The 22,403-nt window shown below is 40.3% G+C and overlaps 1 protein-coding gene across 4 annotated transcripts in view; it reads right to left on the bottom strand.

Annotated features, from left to right (window-relative positions):
- The window catches only part of CTNNA2 (catenin alpha 2), a 952,920-nt gene that overhangs the window by 107,826 nt on the left and 822,691 nt on the right, over positions 1–22,403 (bottom strand). For all 4 annotated transcript variants that reach the window (XM_008700056.2, XM_008700055.2, XM_008700054.2 and 1 more), the window contains 3 exons: positions 18,657–18,749; positions 17,904–18,060; positions 11,340–11,540 (listed from right to left, as the gene is read on the bottom strand). In XM_008700056.2, coding sequence (XP_008698278.1) covers positions 11,340–11,540; positions 17,904–18,060; positions 18,657–18,749 — 451 coding nt within the window. The remainder of the gene's footprint in view (positions 1–11,339; positions 11,541–17,903; positions 18,061–18,656; positions 18,750–22,403) is intronic.

Here is a 22,403-nt window from a genome sequence, read left to right on the forward strand (position 1 = left end):
CTGGCGGCTTTTCCCTGGCGGCGGCTATGCCTCTTCTGAGGTCAGAGCAGCAGAGGCTGCATTGTCGCAGAGGAGCAGGATTGCGGCCCGTTCTCCACTGATGTTCTGGCCACTTTAACTCTGTTACTGTTGGTGCTGCTCAACCCTGCAGCGTCCCGGGATGTGCGCCCCACACCCGGCGTCCCTGCCCTCACTTCCAGGGCCGGCGTGTCTCTGTCCTTTGTGTTTCTAATGCCGCCAGCCACCGGCCGCCCCTGGCGCTCCCGGGTCTCCTGGTCTCAGTCTATGCCCGGTGAGCACACCAGGATTCCGGAGTTTCGTGAGAAGCCTGGTGGCGCGCGCACCCGGTTCAGGGTCTCAGTCTGCTGTTTCGCGGGTGCCGACCGCGAGTCCGCCCGCTCCCCCGTGCAGGTGGCCCGCCGGAGTTCCAGGTCTCAGTCTGGATCCCCTGAGCACACCGGGATTTCCGGTGTTCGAGGAGAATGCCTGGTGGGGCAGCGTTCAAGGCTCACCCTCTCTCGCGGGTGCCCTCCGTGAGTCCGCCCGCTCCCCCGTGCAGGTGGCTGCCGCTTCCCGGCGCCCAAACGCGGCGGCTCCCTCCCCCTTCCGTTTATCTTCCGATATCTGTGCACGGTTTACAGCTCCCCTCTTGGTACCTCAATACTCAGCGCTGGAGATGTTCATTTGTAGAGATCCAGATGCATCATCCTGCGTCTCAGGCTGATTCCGTGGTTATTTAGGCTGGTCTGGTACCTATCCAGCTCGACTCAGGGGACGGGCTGAAAAAGGGGTCCCCTACTCCTCCGCCATCTTAACTCTCAGATAGTATACAGTGTTAATTATATTTTTCATTTACGTTAAAAAACATTTTGGAGCTTCAACTCTAATCAGCCTGGAGGAAATGAAGAGGTGGTCTCAGTTCTCAAGGGCTTAAAATTTAATTCGGAAGCAATACACACATACATTTATCTAGATAGAAAGGCAGACAGAGGGGAGATAGTAACATTAAGAGACAAATGGGGAAACAGAGTTTGCAACACAGGGTGGTAAGGGGTAGATGCCTAATAAGTGATACAGATAATATGAGCAATGAGAGCACAGAGAGGTAGGATTTGCTGGTATGGTTAGAGAGAAGAATTCACTGACAAGGAAGAATCCAGCTAGTGCTAGAGAATAGGTAAAACATAGAGCTTTGGTTCTTGTGTCCTTCTGTTACTTCCTGTCCTCCAGCCACAAGCAAAGCTTCCCATTTTTCAAATCAAACTATTTCTTGGATATTCCAATGATATATCATGTGTGCTCCCAAACAAGTGACTGTCAGCATATTCCTCTTCTCTAAGATTCAAACAACTATTACTGATGTGGCAGAGAATCTTGGTGAAGCGAACTTCCTACTGCCTCAGTTGTGCACAATAAACATATCCTGGCCACCAATCCCTATGAACACCAACCCTAGCCCTGCTAGACAATGTACACAGGCCCCCTGCCACCCCACTGCTCCTACCATGGATACCCCTGATGCCCTTCAAGTGACAAGTACCATGCTGTTGGTAGTTTCTAGGATTCTAAACCCATAATGTGAGTCATACAGAATTAAATAAAGATCTTTCCTTTTGGTTTCACCTTGACACACAAGCACTGGAATAGTGCTATTTGTTCCACTATGCTGCTCCAAACTTACGGCACATGAATGTGTATTCACTGGCCTTTCTACAACCACCCTACCCCATTTCCACTTCCATATTAGAGGCTTATGATCAGCCTCAAATTGTATCTCTTATTTTCTTAAGTTGTATCCTCTCCGATGGCTCTTCAGCCCCTCATGCTAAGAGAGCTGGACATGTTTGGATTCTAGCAGAACACATTATTTACGAACAAGCCAGTGAGGGGTAGGTATTCTCATGTGTCTGCTTGGCTCAGGATTTTCTGAGCTAAAATGACTGGTAACCTGGTTCAAAGCATGACTCAGTGGCAGTTCTAAAATAGTTAAACGACTGGTAGAGAGATTTACATGTTTATCTCCCCAGAAATGTGTGTTTACATTTCAAAGGGGAATAAAACCAGGCAACATTCATTTATATCCCAAAGGGTTATAATAAGTAGGTGACCTTTCCTGGAGGGAATTTATTAACATTAAAGAGCAAAGGTTTCTCTCCTCTTTTCAGGAGGGGAATGAGGCTGCTGAACAATTCCTAGATGAGTTCCCAGAGGCATAATTTTGTGGTTCCTCCCTCTACCATGGACCTCCTTTGCGTGCGTGGAATTCACCTGCCTTCATCACATCGCCTTAAGAGGGACAATGAGGCATGGGAAACTGGCATGGTAAGTACTAAGTTTGTCCTCTCAGCCAGAAACTTTGCATTTGCTTTCAGGATAAAGTAAATATAGATATTAAAACACATCAGCCAGATTCCCTAAAACATCTACAGTATGTAGGTTTCAGTCATACAGAAAAGGCACTGAGACAAACTATACACTGGCTACTGAAGGACTATTAAGTAGATGAGATTTCCTTCTCATTTCTCCTATACTTCTGATTTCCCACCACGATGAATACCACAACCACCAAATAAGTTATTTCCTGCATATCCTAATCACTTTGACCTTTCAGAGAGAAATAAGATACTTTATACCAATAGTCAGGGTTATATTAAAATGCATTTAAAAGATATTAAGATGTCTAGGGTGAATAGTTTTGGTCATTATAGCTTCTGTTGAAATTCATTACTTTCATAATCTAATTGCAAAGTCAGTCATGGAGAAGTGACTTAGACTATAATGGCCTTTCCTATCCATAATATCTAATATTTTGTCTTCCCAAGAAGCTGTCTCTACCACCTCATTCTGATGTTGATGTTACCTCTCTCTACACCCTCCACAATGCAGCCAATGGGATAAGCAGGTCCTCCAGACCTGTCCAGTCATAAAACCTAATCCCAGTAGCATACCAGAGATCAGTCCAAGTAGAGTAAGCATACCCCCAGATGGCCAAGCAGATTGCTCTCTTTTGCTATATACAAAGTGGGGGAAAAGGAAGTCTCTCTTTGTTATAGAATCTTGAGCTGAAAGCTGGAGGCTGCTAGTGGAATTATTCTCTACCGAAAATTAATGAAACGTAATGTCCCTTTTTATATTCATTTTATAATGCATGTATATTAAATGCTAATTATGTGGTAACACTGCTCTAGATCCTAGATAGTTGGAGAAACACCTGGCTCTAGGAACAGACAACCTAGTTGTGGACAACTGAGGCAGACATTGAAGATGACACACTAAACATCAAAAGACTGATATGGTTCCCTGTTGTCTTCGACTGAGAATAAGCCATGTCCTAAAGTATAAGGTCAATACACAAAGGGGGAGGAAGACATGGAGAATATCATGGTTTTGATTTGTATTTCTTTGATGCTGAGTGATACTGCACACTTTTTCACATGTCTGTTGGCCATTTGGATGTCTTCTTTGCAGAAATGTCTGTTCATATCTTCTGCCCTTTTCTTGACTGGATTATTTGTTCTTTGGGTGTTGAGTTTGAAAAGTTCTTTATAGATTTTGGATATTAGCCCTTTCTCTGATATGTCATTTGCAAATATCTGCTCCTATTCTGTCCATTGTCTTTTGGTTTTGTTGACTATGTCCTTTGCTGTGCAAAAGCTTTTTATCTTGATGAAGTCCCAATAGTTCATTTTTTCCTTTGCTTCCCTTGCCTTTGGAGAAGTTTCTAGCAGGAAGTTGCTGTGGCTGAGGTCACAGAGGTTGCTGCCTGGGCTCTCCTCTAGAATTTTGATGGAGTCCTGTCTCACATTCAGGTCTTTCATCCATTTCGAGTCTGTTTTTGTGTGTGGTGTAAGGAAATGGTCCAGTTTCATCCTTCTGCGTGTGGCTGTCCAATTTCCCTAACACCATTTGTTGAAGAGACTTTTATCCCCCCACTGGATATTCTTTCCTCCTTTGTTGAAGATTAGTTGACCACAGAGTCGAGGGTCTATTTCTGGGTTCTCTATTCTGTTCCATTGATCTAGGTGTCTGGGTTTGTGCCACTACCATACTGTCTTGATGATGAAAGCTTTGTAATAGAGCTTGAAGTACAGAATTGTGATGCCACCAGCTCTGGTTTTCTTTTCCAACATTCCTTTGGCTATTCAGGGTCTTCTCTGGTTCCATACAAATTTTAAGATTATTTGTTATAGTTCTGTGAAAAAAGTTGATGCTATTTTGATAGGGATTGCATTGAATGTGTACATTGCTCTAGGTAGCATAGACATTTTAACAATATTTGTTTTTCCAATCTATGAGCATGGAATGTTTTTCCATTTTCTTTGTGTCTTCCTCAGTTTCTTTCATGAGTATTCTATAGTTTTCTAAGTACAGATCCTTTGCCTCTTTGGTTAGATTTATTCCTAGGTATCTTATCATTTTGGGTGCAGTTGTAAAACAGTATGGAGGTTCCTCAAAATGTTGAAAATAGAGCTACACTATGGCCCAGCAATTGCACTACTGGGTATTTACCCCAAAGATACAAATGTAGTGATCCGAAGGGGCACCTGCACCCCAGTATTTATAGCAACAATATCCACAATAGCCAAGCTATGGATAGAGCCCAGATGTCCATCAACAGATGAATGGATAAAGAAGATGTGGTATACACACACATACACACACACACACACACACACACACACACACACACACAGGAATATTATGCAGCCATCAAAAAAGAAATTTTGCCATTTGCAATGACATGGATGGAACTAGAAGGTATTATGCTAAGCAAAATAAGTCAATCAGAGAAAGACAATTATCATATGATCTCACTGATATGCGGAATTTAAGAAATAAGGCATAGGATCATAGGGAAGAGAGGAAAAAATGAAACGATTAAACCAGAGAGGGAGATAAAACATAAGAGACTCTTAATCTTAGGAAATCTTAGAGAAGGGGGGTAGGGGTATGGAGTGGCTGGGTGATGGAAATTGGGGAGGGTATGCCTTGTAGTGGGTATTGTTTAAAACTGATGAATTGTGGACCTATACCTCTGGAACAAATAATACATTATACGTTAAAAAAAAAAAAAAGAAATGGAGAACATCATAGGAAGGACAGTGGAGGCAGCATGGATGTATTTTGCCTGGAAAATAATAACCATGCCTCTCTGTATAAAGCAAAGGGTTCAGACAGAGGATTCATGGGCAACAACTATCCATGTTAGGTGCAGTCACCAGAAAGCCAGGAAACGGTGACACATTTATTCCAAAATCAATGATATTGACCATCCTTGGATGACAAAACATCAGGCCACATAGGAGAAGCTGTGGCCCAGAGGCATCAACTAGTTTAAAGTTATAGTTAGTTGCCAGAAGTCAAAAAATGGAGTTCTAATTCCAAATCTGGATTTGTTCAACTACATTGTACCGACACAGCTTTACCGCTCATTATTCCAATTTTGGTACTTTCTATTTGATGATCCTCTTATATTTTCTAGGCAAAATATATAGAAATGGTGTAAAAAGTTCTCCTTCATTCTTATGAAAACTTTACAAAAGCACAGAAGTAAAAATTATACCATCTCTACTTAGTGAAGGAAGGAAACTAAGAAGGTGATATACTATATAATTCCAACTATATGACGGTCTGGAATTGATAATACTGTGGAAGCAGTAAAAAGATCAGTGGCGCCAGGGGTGAGGGGTTGTGGGGGGGATAAATAGGTGGAGGACAGATGACTTTTAGGGCATTGAAAATATACTGTATGATACCATAGTGATGGATACAGGTTATTATACATTAGTCTAAAACCACAGAAAGTATAACATGAGTGAACAGTAAACTATGGATGTTGGGCCATTATGATGGGTCAGTGCAGCTTCTTTAATTGTAACAAATGTACTACTCTGGTAGGGTATCTTGATTATAGGGGAGTCTATGCATGTGTGGGGTCAAGGGGTGCATGGGAAATCTCTGTACCTTCCCCTCAGTTTTGCTGTGGACATTAAAGTGCTCTAAAAAATAGTCTCAATTTAAAAAATAAAAGAGGAAGGAAAGGAAAGGAAAGGAAAGGAAAGGAAAGGAAAGGAAAGGAAACATCCCATCTGTTTGGACCACACATTTTCCAAAATACTGGAATTTTAATCCCCACGTATATAGTGCCCAGTAACATGGAGTCCTCATTTAAAATACTTTTCCCCCCTACTTCCTCTTTTTTCGCCCTCTTTTTATTTGTGCCCTCTGAAGAGGGAGCTACTGGCAGAATCTCAAAGATCTCTCAACCCAACCACATTCACATTGCCACAAACTTGTATCATATCAGATCTATAAAAATGACATTTCAATATCACCCGTTCAGTGAAGATGAGCTAGTCTTTATACGACTAAATACGCTACGACTGAATGCACTTCCACCCTCCTCAGCCTCCTGCAGCAATCTCAGTTTGTAAATGAGACCTCTGAAGATGGGTCTGGTCAACCACGCATGTGCTTACTACCAACTTGTTGGTAATTTGTTATAATTCAGGTTTTCTTGAAGAGCCTATCAAATATGCTATGTAAGTATTTAATGGGTCTGATGTAGACCAGGTTTGTGTTTTCATTACCCTAGATAGTTTTATTTAAAAAAAAAAAAAGTAAATTTTTATATAATGTTGCCCTAGAGTTTTAGCATACTAATAATCCACAAAACTATTTTCTCAAATTTAATTCAGCATTCATAAAAAAACAAAAAGCACTCTTCAACAAAACACTATCTTTACTGACAAAGTAAAGTAATTCATGGAAAGTCAGCTACAGACTGTTATGTCACTCTTTGGATCCCTTTCAATTTCTAGCCACTCAGAGAAGGCAGCCAGGTGGTAAAATGGGAGTCCTTCTGCAGAGGCCCTCCCTGGCAACATTTCCATGTCTAAATGGGGTCTGGCCTGTGTTTGCAAACCCCTTCAGCAGCAAAGTCTGGTCTAGTCAAGACTTGGAATGTTCAGCCCTTTTTTAGATTCTTCTTTGTAATATACATGTAATTCTTTTTTAAAAAATATATTTGCTCCTTTAATGTTATCTTTATAACAATAATTTCGATAGAATATTCCAAGAGAGGTCTACACTTAGAACTTAAACTTTTTCTATACATTTTAATTTGGTTTCTAGGCTGTTTCTTTTATTCTGTCCAGCTCCTCAGCATTAAGCCATGTGATCAAACTTGTTCAACCACCTCACAGTGGTCTCTCTGTAAGTTGCTTTTTTTTTTTTTTATTATGTTAGTCACCATACAGTACATCCCTGGTTTCTGATGTAAAGTTCGATGATTCATTAGTTGCGTATAACACCCAGTGCACCATGCAATATGTGCCCTCCTTACTACCCATCACCAGCCTATCCCATTCCCCCACAATGTTGAGAACTCATTCTTTCTGATTGCTGAGTAATATTCCATTGTATATATGGACCACAACTTCTTAATCCAGTCATCTGTTGAAGGGCATCTCGGCTCCTTCCACGATTTAGCTATTGTGGACATTGCTGCTATGAACATTGGGGTGCATATGGCCCTTCTCTTCACTATGTCTGTATCTTTGGGGTAAATACCCAGTAGTGCAATGGCTGGGTCATAGGGTAGCTCAATTTTTAACTTTTTAAGGGACCTCTGCACAGTTTTCCAGAGTGGTTGTACCAACTTGCATTCCCACCAACAATGTAGGAGGGATCCCCTTTCTCCACATCCTCTCCAACAATTGTTGTTTCTTGCCTTGTCAATTTTTGCCATTCTAACTGGCGTAAGGTGGTATCTTAGTGTGGTTTTGATTTGAATTTCCCTGATGGCTAATGATTTTGAACATTTTTTCATGTGTCTGTTAGCCATTGGTATGTCATCATTGGAAAAGTGTCTGTTCATATCTTCTGCCCATTTTCTGATTTATTTGTTTCTCGTGTATTGAGTTTGAGAAGTTCTTTGTAGATCTTGGATACCAGTCTTTTATCTTTAGTATCATTTGCAAATATATTCTCCCATTCCATGGGCTGCCTCTTAGTTTTTCTCTTACCCCACCCTCTTCACTTCTTTTATCCTATGGTCACAGTACATAAGCTCCATTTTGCCTTGTTTAAATTTGTCACTATTTGGGGATATTTCTTCTCCTTAGAGCAGCTATCCTCAATGGAAGTTATTTTGCCCACCCTTCAAGCACATCTGGCAATGTCTAGAGATACTTTTGATGAAGATAACTAGGAATGGAGAAAGAAAAGAGGTCCTCTAAGCATCTAATGGGTAGAGTCCAGGGGTGCTAGGTATCCAATAATGCATAGGACAGTTTCCCTCCCTCAAGAAATAATTACCTCGACTAAAATGTCAGTGGTACAGAGACTGATAACTTCTACTTTAAGGTCTTGGAGGTATCAACTCAGGCATGAAACTGGATAGAATCCTAGGTGGTGGTAGGCAGAAGAAAACATGACATTTTGTCTTCTGGATTCTGGACTCTTCTTCTTTTTCTTCACCCTTCTTATTGACAGCTCTTCCTCCTTGCCCACTACCCCTGTGTTCTACTCCCAAAATAAAATGTATTCTCAGAACAAAGTTTGATAAGCTCATATATATAAAGAAGAAGAAGAAGAAGAAGAAGAAGAAGAAGAAGAAGAAGAAGAAGAAGAAGAACAACAACAACAACAACAACAACAACAACAGCAACAACAACTCAATGTGGCTCTCATTTAAAAAAAAAAAAAAGCAGAGACAAAGCAGTAGCCCAAAGGTAGAAATCTGGGTATTAATGATAGGCATAACAATTTTTATTTTGAGGACATAGGTCTCCATAGCACAGCCAGACAGTGACAAAAAGACTAATTCAACAAAACTGCACAACTATAATTGCAGAACTGCTCCTACTGTCATCCTCCAACTCCAAGGGTCTACAATAGTCCTAACAATTCTCATTAGCACGAGTGAGTTAACAGCTCAAGCTTTTGCATTAATTTCTTTGACAACATCTCTAGCTACTCATAAGAAGCAATATTGTTTCTGTTTAGGAAAGAGAAAACTGAGAAAAGAAGCAAAAGAATGAATATAAATTGTATAGTCTAGTTCTGAGCCCATCAACATCTACTTTTCCTTGACACATATTCCTGTATTTTCAATTACAGTTGTGTAGAAACTATTTCAATCTCTTCTACCTGATGACTTTCCCCGTTATCATCAATAGTTCTCTAAAAATATAAAGAGCCTTGCGCATCTTCTCCGTTCAATTAAGAAACATATGTGAACATCAGAATCACGGAGGTATCTTTACCTAAGTCCCCAGAGTATTCAGTCACTGCAAGGAAAGCTCTAACAGTGAACAAATAAGAGCAAAATTTTGATGAGCAAAAAAAATCCTGGATGGGTTGCTCTGTTTCATATTTCATTGATTTTGTTGTTTAAAAAAAAAAACAAAGAAGCAACCAGAAAATTATTTACATTTCAAGAGTTGAGTGAAAATTAGGTAAAAATAGTTCAATCAACTAAGCATGCTGCCCTTGCCTTTAAGCAGATTTTGACCTAATGGGCATCGTACCTTCTGTTCATTAAAGCAGTCCAAAATACAATATGAAAACAACTCCAGAATGTCTCTTGAACAATGCCTGAGTTCTTGGTGTGCACAAAGTCACATGTAAATTGGCAATATGCTCTGTGTCTTTCATCTGTCACAATGAGCATTCCACCCAGTCATGAGCAGGCATGCCCTAAGAGCCCTGTCTTCATGCCTTCCACCCTTCTCTGCTACTCTTNCCCCAGTGTCAGACCCAAGCGAGTGCTGCTATGTGGCCAATACACCATGTAAAGTGGAGACATTGTAACAGAATACAGTTATCGGGCCAGAAAATGAGAGCCACAGAAATGTGAAAGGGTCCTCTAAAGGGTGAAGAAAATATATTGGAGAGTAAAATGTCTGTTTCTAATTCTTCCAAATGAGGGAAGAAACTGTAGGGCTTGCTTTGTGCTGCTTTATTGAATGCAAAGGACAAGCCTATTTGAAAGCAAACCGTGCTAAATTTCAACTAGTTAAATGCAGATATATCTTATTATCATTATTGTGATTATTTCTAACTCTCAGTCTGTGATGATTCGCAAGAGCAACAATGCCTGGGTGTGCTCTTTGTGATGTGATGTTACCCTATTTCCTTTCTGCTTATATTTCAAAGAGAACAACCAAGGTCCATGTTTATTGCTGTCTTTCCTTGCTATTTCAGACTAACAAACATCTACAGAAGACTTTGTAAATAACCTTTTCCCTGTAGAAGGAAACTTATTTCAACTAATATGTTGTATCACATAGAACTTGGAACACTGCTTTATCTGACCTTTCAGAAACACATTTTTTTTTTTTTTTAAATCCTAATAGCTTTCCACCATCCATCTTCAGACCAGGAAAGGCCCCTACTGAAGTTTGAAGAGAGGTCTGTGTGTGCCTACATAGGACTCAGTTCATTACCTATTCACAACGCTGTCCAAAATAAGCTTAAATTCTCTTTTTCTATCCCTTTGTGTTCCCTCCTTCCCTGAAATTTCTAAACACTGCTCCCCCCACACACGCACACAATATTAGGGAGTTGAGAAAGGGTCTGAAGCCCAGTGACGCTAGTCAAGAGCAAACATTACTATAAATCAGTCTTTGACACAACTATTCAAAGGGATGGGTTTTCTGCTAACTCAAAGTAAGCCTCTTTTCTCCATCCCAATGCACCAGAGAGCTAGGACAGGCTCCCATGAGTAACCGAGTCTTACTGCAGCAGTGATCCCCTAGTGGGCAGCATGTGCTCTAGAAGAGGGCACGGAAGACTTTCCTAGAGGGGCAAGGCACATATTCAAACTCTGACCCTTTGTTGCAGCTACCATCCCCTTTCTGTAAGCATTTCATCTCCAGATACTATGTAGAGCCTTTACACTTTATCCTTCCTCAAGGTCCTATCTTCTCAAGAAATAGACGGAGAAGTGGTTTCAAGTTCAAGATTCCAAGTCCCCATCACATCTCCACTGTTTTCTAGACTTGTGACCTTTTTCCAGTCTCTTGAGTCATTTAAACCTCCACTTTCACACACATAGTTGGAGATAATAAAAAGCTGCCTACTTCACAAGGCCCTTGTGAGAATCAAGGGAGATTATAGGTGAAAACTATAAAGTAATATATACATGCAAAGCAATAAAGTTGTTATTTTTAAAGTTATTCAAACTCAAACTCAAGAAACCAAGAGTATCCCTGTTGGGATCAGATGTAACTTAGAAGCACAGAGGCCTATAAAAGACAATGAAAAAGATTAATTCAAATATGGAAATTAATCATGGCATTGACATTTTGGTTGAATCTAATATCCATATTTACCTGTCTCAGACAGCAATTTTGTAGCTTCCAGAACCTTCTCAGTATAAACACCAGCTTCATAGTTCTCCATCTCAGCATTAATGATGTGTATCACTCGAGCTGCCCGGCCCCTGATGGCTCCTGCAGTCCGGTCCAAGGTGTCCACGTCCCCTTCTTGGAGGGCTATCACACACTTATTCACATCCTCCAAGATGTGATTCTCTGAGGAGAAAACACATACACATATCTTTTTATACCACTCACACATTTAATAAGCAACCTAAGAGAGATTCATCAACTTCATGAGCCATCGCCTCGGACATCTCAATACATACCTTGTAACACTGAAATAACATTTAAAGGAGAGAGTTCATAATTACAATAGCAGCTCTCAAACTTGAGCACCAGCCACAGGGCTCACAGCATCATACAGAATGCCAAGGTGTCACTCCTACGGGAGTTTCTGACTCAGCAGGTCTGGGGTGAGCCCAAGAAACTGCATTTCAGGTGATGCTAATGCTGTGGGTTTGGGGACCATGCTTTCAACACCATACTTTGAGCATCCCTTTCAATATTTGAGATTTATTGCATTTTAAGAGTGGTTGTGGCAGGAGCGCCTTGGTGGCTCAGTCAGTTAAGCATCTGACTCTTGGTTTCAGCTCAGGTCATGATCTCGGGGTCCTGCGATCCAGCTCTGTGTCAGGCTCCCTACTCAGCCCCTCCTCCTCACCCCCTCCCCCTGCTCTCACTCACACTTGCATTCTCACTCTTTCTCTCTTAAATAAGTAAATAAATCTTAAAAAAAAAAAAAAAAAAAAAGAAAGAGTGGTGTGGCAGGGAACTTGAAGCCAACCTATCAGGCAGAAACATTTCCAAACACGACCAGAATCAAGCTCAGGGTGCATGCTTGTTTGATCATGTTTTTATTAAGGAGACATTTAAGGGAAACTCTAAAATGACCAATACCACCTAAACAGTTTTTTAATGTCATGTTATGCACCAGGTATATACAATAGGAAAACTGACCAGATGAAGAGGATAACAGTATTCTCCATAGTTAAAATATAATCCAATCTTGTGGCTGGTTCCCTCAGATTAGAGTCAAGGTCAGTGATCACTCTCCCTCATTGCCCAAAGTAGAATCCAGGTAGGCAGGCCGGGGAGCTTCACTCTCTAGTAGCATAGAGAAAACACGTGATTTGGTCCCTTATGGTCTTGCACGTATGCAATTTTGTATTTCTTATTCCCAAAGTGAGGTCTGTAATTATGTCCCTTGAACAGTCTTTAGAAACAGAATTCTAAGGAAATGTTGAAAAACTTTAGTGCTGTGTGGACAGAAAAGAACTTAAGCCAAAAATACACACACATACACACACACACACACACACACACACACACACACACACTCACTATAAATAAAGAGAACAAGTGAGAAATAATCATAAGTAATCTGGTAACTTCTAAAAAATTACAACTGCCAAATTCAATAAATAGTTAATAAAGGATTAAAATTAATTATTACCTCCTTGAGAATTTTCTCACGCTAACTCTGAATTAAAAATCCCTAAATAGGGAAAGAGGGGAAGGTACTGGGCCAACACCAGTCTCCCCCAGGGATCTCTCCTTTCATTAAGCCTGTCACTCAGAAGGAATATCTGTTCCTTCAGAACCCTAGGCAGAAACTTGCGAAGTATAACTTACTTTTCATAATGGAACCTCTGTTTTGACCTCATACAATAGGATTTCCTCATTCAAACCATTACGAATTTCTGATTTCTACATTCTCTAGTTCTTGAATTTCAAATAGAAATTAAAATAGAAAAAAGACATTTTAATATTTTTTAAACTCACAAAAAGTAGTACTTCCTGAATGCTGACACTTTCCTGAGTAAAAGAGAAACAACTGTGAAAATACAGATTTTAAGAAGTTTTCAGTTTGGTTAACTTTCTAAGATCCTGGTTTGTGTCATGCAAACTCACTTAAAAGGACACCTGAGAAAGAAGTCTACTCAAATGAAACTTGGTACAGAGTTTCAAATACAAAAGTTTGATTTTAAAAGGCCTCTCTTACTGCCCAGCTTAGCACCCTGCTAGATCTCTCCAGACTATTCAAATGTACCCTTGCCCCCAAAAGTAAGCAACTGGCAGGGGCTGCATGTCAAAAACAAGCGTCCATCTGCTATTTTCTTTGACTGAAACAACAGAAGAACAGTAACACTACTGCTTTTCCATACGTAGTTTAGATTGAACTTTAGATTTTATCTCTATTCTGAAAGCAGAACAGAGATGGAATGTGTTAATTATATTAGACTCTAATAATCTCTCTGGAGTTGATTAAAAAATTTTTAATTCTAAGAAGCCCACTCATAACCTAATATCTTAAAATGAAATGATTTTTTTTTTCTTTAAAACCTATTTCCCAAACTAGAAATGTACAACTAATTTAATTAGGACACCAGAAAAAAAATACGCTTTAATAGATCTAAACGATACATATTTGAAGGAGGCTAGCAGAAGCTGGAAATCCAAGATACCAAAAGCATTGCTTTTAATTAGTCAAATCATCAACTAATATTTTCAACGGTTAGTTTAGTTAATCATGCTGTATGAATAAAATGTAAATTTTATAATTTATTGACTAATTTTTCTTAATCAGCTTTTTTTTTTTTTTTTTTTTTAATGCTAAGATAGTTTACTCAGCATTTCCCAGCATTTTCTATCTAGGGGAAACCCTTTTATGGAAAAATGAATCACAATTCCCTCCTGATAGTAGTTTTATCGGCGCATGGTGTACATGTAAAAGCTAGGATTTGGAATGTTTCAAAATAGATTTGCATTTTATTAAGCTCAGTACGAACAATGTATTTGAGAAAGAATAGGACCTGTTCATATAGACAATTGACCAAGAGATCCTACACAGTGTATATATGGAGTCCCAAACCCCTTGTAATAACTTCTCCCCTCCTTTCCTCCTCCTCCACCCTCAGGTCTGGGGCCCACAAGTCTGGAAGCAGACCGGTCTAGGATCTATCAAGAGAGACAGTGAATTATTTGAAGGCGGACTGCATACTTCATTCATATTTGCATTCCTGACAGTGCCTTACACACAGCAGGTAATCAAAGAAAAAGCACTGAATACATATGTCCTTTGAAAGGAGACCATTATGTATTTTTATCCTAAGGTATTTTCAAGAGAAAGAACTCAAGAAGTAAACACAGGAATGCTGTCCCAACTAGAAAAGAATACAGTAGAAAAAGTAATAATAAAAAGTGTAGGTATTCCAGAGAGGGCTCCATGGCTGGGAAAAACCCCTCAGGTTCTTTGGATGTTACACCTGGATAGGAAGCATGGTTTTTAAACATATCATAAAGTACTTGACTGCAATCTACTTTGCAATAAACTTGCTTGAATTTTTGCAAACTTACTATTTCAGAAAAGATGTAATTTTGTTACAAAAAATCACTGATTACCAAAATACTCATTATAAGCCTCCAAGGTATAGATTCTAAATCCAAAACCAAAGTTCACTGTTTCCTTTTACAAATTCACACAAACTCAAGACCCTGGAGCCAAAAGAAAAATAAGAACAGGCAAATACAAGATACTTGGACATTACAGGATTGCGTTAATCTCTTCTTCAGATCTTAGATGCCTGCTATTATGTGAGCCAAACCCAAGAATTAAACTGCCACATAGTTAATGCTAAGACACTCATTTTAAAACACTATTAAAAATTGTAGTTTTTACCCAGTGGGAAAAACTTAAGTGTTCTAACACAGCTATTTCACTTTTTTACGAGCCCAGGCCACATCTGAAAATTGGTTTTGCTCCTGTAATGTTAATAGCTAACATCATTGCTCCTCAAACTTGTTGCATTTCATATGGACAAATTAAGCACTCAGGTACACAGCTTCAGGTAGTATGAACAAAACAAAACTGTAGTCTTTAAAAAAAGAAAAAAAAAACTTTTTGTTTTTTTTAAATAGAGTTTCCTGCCAGAACAGATATTCCCTTAAGAAGAAACTGATACATAAAATGTCATTAATGCCATTCCAAAAGATCTCCTGGGCCAAGCTTGAAATTTACTGATGCAAATGTTTTGGATTCAGCTCTGAGTGGAGAGGAGAAGTAGTTTCCCCAACAATTGGGCTGTATCCATAGCCTACCAGCAGGACAGAGTAGGCTGTGTCATTATTTGTCAAGCCCGGCTGTGGAAAGGTACCTGCCACCTCCAATTGTCAACTCCAAAGGCATGCTCCAGCAGGCTCTGCCAAAGCTGGCTCCCTGACAGCGCCTGCTCATTTTCCTGTCATGGCAGGCCGCGGCACTTGTACCACTGGGGTTGGACTGCACAGTGTTATCAGCGGAAGCCGAAGCCTTTTCTTGTTGCTGGTAATAATGAGATGCACAAAGGAATGGCAGGGAGAAAGGTGGCGAAGAGGCAGGGCTGGGGGAAGAAAATTAAGAAAAAGCTTTGCAGAATTGAAACAGTCTGAGATAAGACCTCCTCACCTTGCTTTTCCCTACCTTCAGAAAAATTTTTACATGTATTTAAAGAGAAGGAGAATTTGGGAAGTTTTTAAGTTCTGAAACGATTCCTCTTTGAAAAAGGTAGTCCACGCATATTTTCTACTCATTTGCAGGCAAAAGGGGATACAGAAGCACATTTCCAGGGGCTATGAGGATTGCTGTGAGATCTGAGGCTGGTGAGGGAGAGCCCCTGCCCTGTCTGGGGGCTACTAGAGTCATCCTGGCAAAGACTGACTAGATACAAGCCTGAGGTGGCCACCTGTTTATTCCACAGCACCCAAATCCCCAACATGCCTATCTCAACAATTTCTAAGCATTGTACAAAAGATGTATTTTTCAGATATCTTTTACATGGTTAGGACTCAGCCATCACCAAAGCCAATCTCAGAAATGGCAACATATTGCATTTTTTATCAGCTAGCCCCCAGATACGGGTATATTTAAATGAATAGCTGCTTTGGGAAGTCACTGAAACATAGCACCCTGGGAACGAAAAACAAGAAAGGTTTCTGAAAGGAATGAGAGAGTGGAATGAAGGTACCAGAAGTGGGGAGAGGAGAACTGCAATGAAAGCTGGACTGGCCATACGAAATTTCCTGCTATCTTGACTTACTGAGAACTACAGAGCTTCTGAAAAAGAGGATTGTCTGGATTTTCATACAATCTCTGCCCAGTTACCTACCCCTCAGTGACTTAGTTTACTCAAAGGAAGACTTGGAATACTAATACCCATCTTACAGAATTTTGGTGAGAATTAAAGCAAACAGCACAGACTCAGGTAAATTACAGACACTGAACACATGTTCACTTGTTTTTTTTCCCTTCTGCCTTCTCTTGCTTTCCATGGTTTCAAAGTTGGGTTTTTGCTGACCCATCAGACCTACAGATTTGACTCTGCTTCTCTCAGACAAGCTTCAAACACAAGCCACCAGTAGGAACCCATTGTCTGTTTCTTCCAGAAAAGCAAAGACTGCACCTAGACAAAAATCTCCAAATGTGATAAGACTCCCCCAGAAATTCCATCTAAATTATCGCAGTCAGAAGCCCCTTTTTCCCAGATCCCATCAGCACAGCTGAGACCCCTTCTGTCTCCAGCCTCAGGTGGCCAACGACAGACAGGCCCTGGTCAAGGTTAGGTCTACCTGTGGGTAGAGTCAACATTTGGTCAATATGAATTTTCAAGGGTCACTTGATTATTTTGATGCCTCACAAAGGAGGCTGATGTTTTCAGCAACCTCCTCTTCCATTCCTCCCACAGAGACTCTTCTAGGTGAACTGTGCCAAATGTGTTTGGACAAATGTGTTTGGAAAAAGGCCCATTTGCTGGCTGGTAGCCCAATTTTGAAACAGCATTGATGAGTACCATTAAAGGTCAAATCGACTACATGGTTATTCAAATATACTAACATCCTTCAGTCTGGCTTCATCTACAAAGAAAAAAGTTACAATTTCAAGTGATGACTGGTTCTATTTGCTTTCTCTCACTTCCTTACACATCCTTATAGGTAAGTATTCAAAACCTCCATGGCTCCCAAGTATCTCCTAATGGGTACATTCGGTGACTAGTATTTCTACCTGCCTTATCGCAAACCTGCGGGACTTCATTGATTGGAAGAAGTGACCCCCTTAAACATGGCCAAATTGGGCTAGCTGATTCCTTTTCTGATTTTTAAATATAAACCACAAGGATTAACCAATCTCATATACCATACCCTTCTCTAAGATGAGTAATCCAGATGTATGCAAGGCCAACCTGCTTTAAAAATTCTAGGACCTAAAAAGGAATGCATGTCTCCTTAAATACTCTTTTCGGGTTTCTGATCTCTTTATCAGAAAGTTGTGTTTTCCCCTCAAATGCTTTGACTCAGTGTTTTGAAATAATGTGCACACAAAAGAAGAATTTCCAAGAGGGTGTTCCAATCACATTTGCAGAGATGAGTGAAAGCTCAAAGGGCCAAGAAGAGCACTCGAAACAGAGACCCATGACCTTTGTAAGATACTCCTATCCTGTTCTTCTCCTCCAGCTGCCTTGGAAGGGGCCTATTTGTGATTACCTGAGACAGAAAGGAAGTCATCCACTGAGGTGATGTCATCCACGGCCTCTGTCAGCACTCGGACCTGCTTCTCCCACTGGTCTTTGAAGACATCCATGTTGTCCTGAGCAACTTTGCTCTGTGGTCGGGCAGCCAGTGTAAGAGCAGCATTGATGACCTATTTGTTAGAAACAATCCAGAAACATACTGACTACACTATTCAAAAAAGAAACAAGATGGTCAAAGGCCACATTGAAACCCTGGACCCTGTAGCTTCTACAGATAAGTGGATTCTCAGTGTTCAAAAGACAATTAAAAACATGAAAGATAAAGTACATTATCACTCCCATTAGTTTTTGTTTGGTGTGTGTGTGTGTGTGTGTGTGTGTGTGTGTTTTAAGATATAGTCATCAGACTCAAGTTTCAAAAAGTGGTTCTTGGACAAGCTGTATTTACTTAGCACAGATGTAGTAGAAAGCTAACTCCTGTCCTACATGCACAAGGTTAGAATTTAGTTGAGACAAGGTAAATAGATACAGAGCATTTAAATAACAGCCCCAAACAAACAGAACAAAGTCAATAGGAGTGGAAAACATAATAATTACCATAGTAATTTCAAAGACTGTGGTAGTTAGAATTTATTTTTGAGAAAGACAGACCTTGAAACAGCCCAGGAATGATGGCACGGCAAGGCAGGGAGAGACAGGAATNNNNGACAGGACCCTGAGTGTTAGGCCACCAATGGGCTTTTGAAACAAAGTGAATGAGGCTTACCTGGGGACACAGGCTGTCAATCTGGGTGGCTGCCATCCGGACTAATTTTACCCCTTCCTCATTGTTGGAAATGGAACAGGCCAAGTTGGCAACCTGGATGGAAGAGGATTGGAGTGAAAGTCATGTTGGGGCAAAGGGGAAGTAAACTGTTGCATGACCTTGCACCTTCTCTGGAGTCCTGCATCCAGGGGAATCCTGTCACGAATAAAGGCACCTATCAGTGATTTACCAAATATTACTAGTTCTTATGTTACATTAGACATGTATGCCAGAAAAGCAGAGTGCTAATAGCAAATCATTGCTTCAAGCACACACAATAATGCATTTTAACTGGGTTGCTTTGATTCATTTTCCCCTATGGACTGCTCTCATGACCTACACTCTCACTTGAGCCCTCTGACACTCCCCATGGAGTGTGGAACACTATGATTTTGGCCACATGAGTGCTAAACTCTGACCAATGAGGGAGACACTACAGTGCACTTTGGATTTAAAAGAGACTCACAGGAAACTGAAAATGAGATAGTTCTCCCCAAAGGAACTGTTATCTGCCTGTCGGAGTCTGTCAGGAAAATGCTAGTCCACCAGTAGCCCACTCAAGGCCTTTCAGGGGCCAAGCCGTTCTGAGAAACCCATAGAAAAGGCCAATTTAATCCAGGAGGCAATGACAGAATGTACAACAAATTGGACTATGTGGGTCTAATATAAAGGCATTCAATTTTGATTTTTAAAAACACTATACAAGCCAAAACAGCTGCACTGAATTCAAGCTCCCTGGTCGGACATTTCAATTTGTGTCATTCCTCCTCTTCAAGGAGGGAGAGCTGGTAATACAAGGTCAGATTGATTGGCCAAGGTCAACAGCACACAAGCCACCATCAAAACACTGATCAGTCCCATCAGGCTAGTGCCAAGAGGACAAGAGGATGGGGATTAGAAAGGGCAAAGGAGAAGAGAAGGGCCACCAGGGCTAGGAGCAGTAGGGCAAGTAGGGCAAGTAGAACAAGTGATTAGCAGAGCAAGAGTCCCCTGAGCCTTGTGGCCACCTGCCCTTTTGTATCCTGCCACCTCGGCTCTCTAAAACCGGGCTGCCTCCCTACCATGCCTTAATGCTCTGGGAGATCAAAATGCACTACACATGCGGGTAGTTTCAAATGCAAAAGAAAGCTTTGTCAGACAGTGTGGAGAACACAGAACTGGAGGTCAGGAGACTTAACCACTAGCTAGTGATATCGTCACTTCACTTCTGGAGGACTGTTTTCTTATCAGCAAAAGAAGATGATAGATGGTGATACTAGGAATACTTTCAAAGATTATTTTAATAAATCATTAGTGTTAAGATTCCCATTTTGAAGCTTTTAAGGAAGAACACTTGAAGTCTGTTGTAGTGAGAATATGTACTACGAGAAACCACAGGTAGAATTCCAAACATTATCAATTCCTTACATTTTATAGTTTACTTCTTATTCTTCAGATATTTTGAAAACTAAGTAAAATGGTGAAAATTAAGTCTATGTTTAAAGACAAATTTTCCTTGCTGTACCCATTTATAGGATACTAAATGCCCAGAGGCATGAGGCTTCTTGGAGGCAGAGCAAGAATAACGCCGGTTCTCGCTTTCTTGTTCTATTGTCTCCATATCACATTTTTATTAGTCTTTGCTCTATTTGTATCCAGGTGCATTTTATATTCCAAGAGCCACATTAAATATGTGATATAGAATTGGTGCTCAATATGTGTGTATTGAATTAAAGAAGAGGTTTTTTTTTATTATATTATGTTAGTCACCATACAGTATATCCCCGGTTTCCGATATAAAGTTCGATGATTCATTAGTTGCGTATAACACCCAGTGCACCATGCAATACGTGCCCTCCATACTACCCATGACCAGCCTATCCCATTCCCCCACCCCCCTCCCCTCTGAGGCCCTCAGTTTGTTTCTCAGAGTCCAGAGTCTCTCATGTTTCATTCCCCCTTCTGATTACCCCCCCTTTCTTTGTCCCTTTCTTCCCCTACTGATCTTCCTAGTTCTTATGTTCCATAGATGAGAGAAATCATATAATATTTGTCTTTCTCTGCTTGACTTATTTCACTTAGCATTATCTCCTCCAGTGCTGTCCATGTTGCAGCAAATGTTGAGAATTCGTTCTTTCTGATAGCCGAGTAATATTCCATTGTATATATGGACCACAACGTCTTAACCCAGTCATCTGTTGAAGGGCATCTCGGCTCCTTCCACGATTTAGCTATTGTGGACAATGCTGCTATGAACATTGGGGTGCATATGGCCCTTCTCTTCACTACGTCTGTATCTTTGGAGTAAACACCCAGTAGTGCAATGGCTGGGTCATAGGGTAGCTCAATTTTTAACTTTTTAAGGGACCTCCACACTGTTTTCCCAGAGTGGCTGTACCAACTTGCATTCCCACCAACAATGTAGGAGGGATCCCCTTTAAAGAAGAGCTTTTAATAGCTTTTTTATTACATATATTATGTGGAATACATCATAAAGATACTCTCAAAGATTTAGCTGAGCTACCCCTTTAATCCGGCTAAACAAAGTTTGTATTACCTTCCAGCAGATATTTACACTCTGGTACTAAACAATGATTCCTATGTTTTGGTCCATTGTCTGAGTCCAGAATGTAGTGTTCCTGTTCACAGTGGCATGAAAAGAGTCAGGATGCGGGTCAATTTTCTAGAAAGATATATGTATTTAATTTATAGTTCTTTTAATCTTCAATTAAATTCTTCCTGTTTCTGCTGTTGGACAGCTTTCCATTTTATGAATTTCAGATGGTTTTGCTTGCTCTCTATCATCCTTGCTTGGTGTGCGAGACGTAAGGTCATACTTCTGCACAGCCCTGGACTTAAGCTCAAGACTTTGGCATGGAGCTCTGTATATGACAACAAGGGAGGCTGAGGGCTGAGAAAAAGGGGATCGGATCCTGAGTGAAGGTGATGCCAACCAGTAATTTCTGCATGGTGATAATGAACTTTTTTTCATGTATCTTTTGAAATGTGTCTTCATTCTTTGTTTAAATAAACTCTATTATGGCTTAGATCTAATGTGGGAACCTCATTGCCCAGTAGAATCTAATTAGGGGGAAACAGTGCTAATAACACCTAGAAAAAATTAAGAGCTGGCGACTCCTGATAGCCCTTTAATCATTCTCTTTAATTTACTGATCCATAGATCCTCAAGTCTGGCAGCCTCCACTCTGCAATGTACTCCTGCTGTTTAAATCCACTTAAAATCAGAATTTTATTTACCTTGTATTGTATTCTGAAACACTCTGAAAATATTTCCAACATGACGCTCAGGATTTCAATATCTCCAACGGCAGTCAGGTTTACATATCTTAAAATTGCCATGGACTCCATCCAAATTCCTATCTTCCTTAAGCTTGCCTTTCTGCTTCTCACTGGCCCCTTTGCATCATGGTGACTCTGAACATGGTTTTAATATATTGTGATTTCTACAATTCTGGCATCAAATGCTAAGTTTTGGTCTTTGAGGCAGTTCTCAATCATTATTGTAGCTTGAAATGCCAACTAATATTCCAGCACCATTCCAAGACTACCGCACATAGTAAGTACTTTATGATTTATTTTACAATTCTGATGCTAGGATACTAGAAACTTGGATAAAATAAAATGTCCTATTTTTCAAGTCACATTATTCCCTCCGTACACCTTGTTTTTTAACCAATTTAGCATGATGATCTATGAGGGAGGTAGGGG

This window comes from Ursus maritimus, unplaced genomic scaffold, assembly GCF_017311325.1.
Source record: "Ursus maritimus isolate PB19 unplaced genomic scaffold, ASM1731132v1 scaffold_6, whole genome shotgun sequence".
Taxonomy (NCBI): Eukaryota; Metazoa; Chordata; class Mammalia; order Carnivora; family Ursidae; genus Ursus; species Ursus maritimus.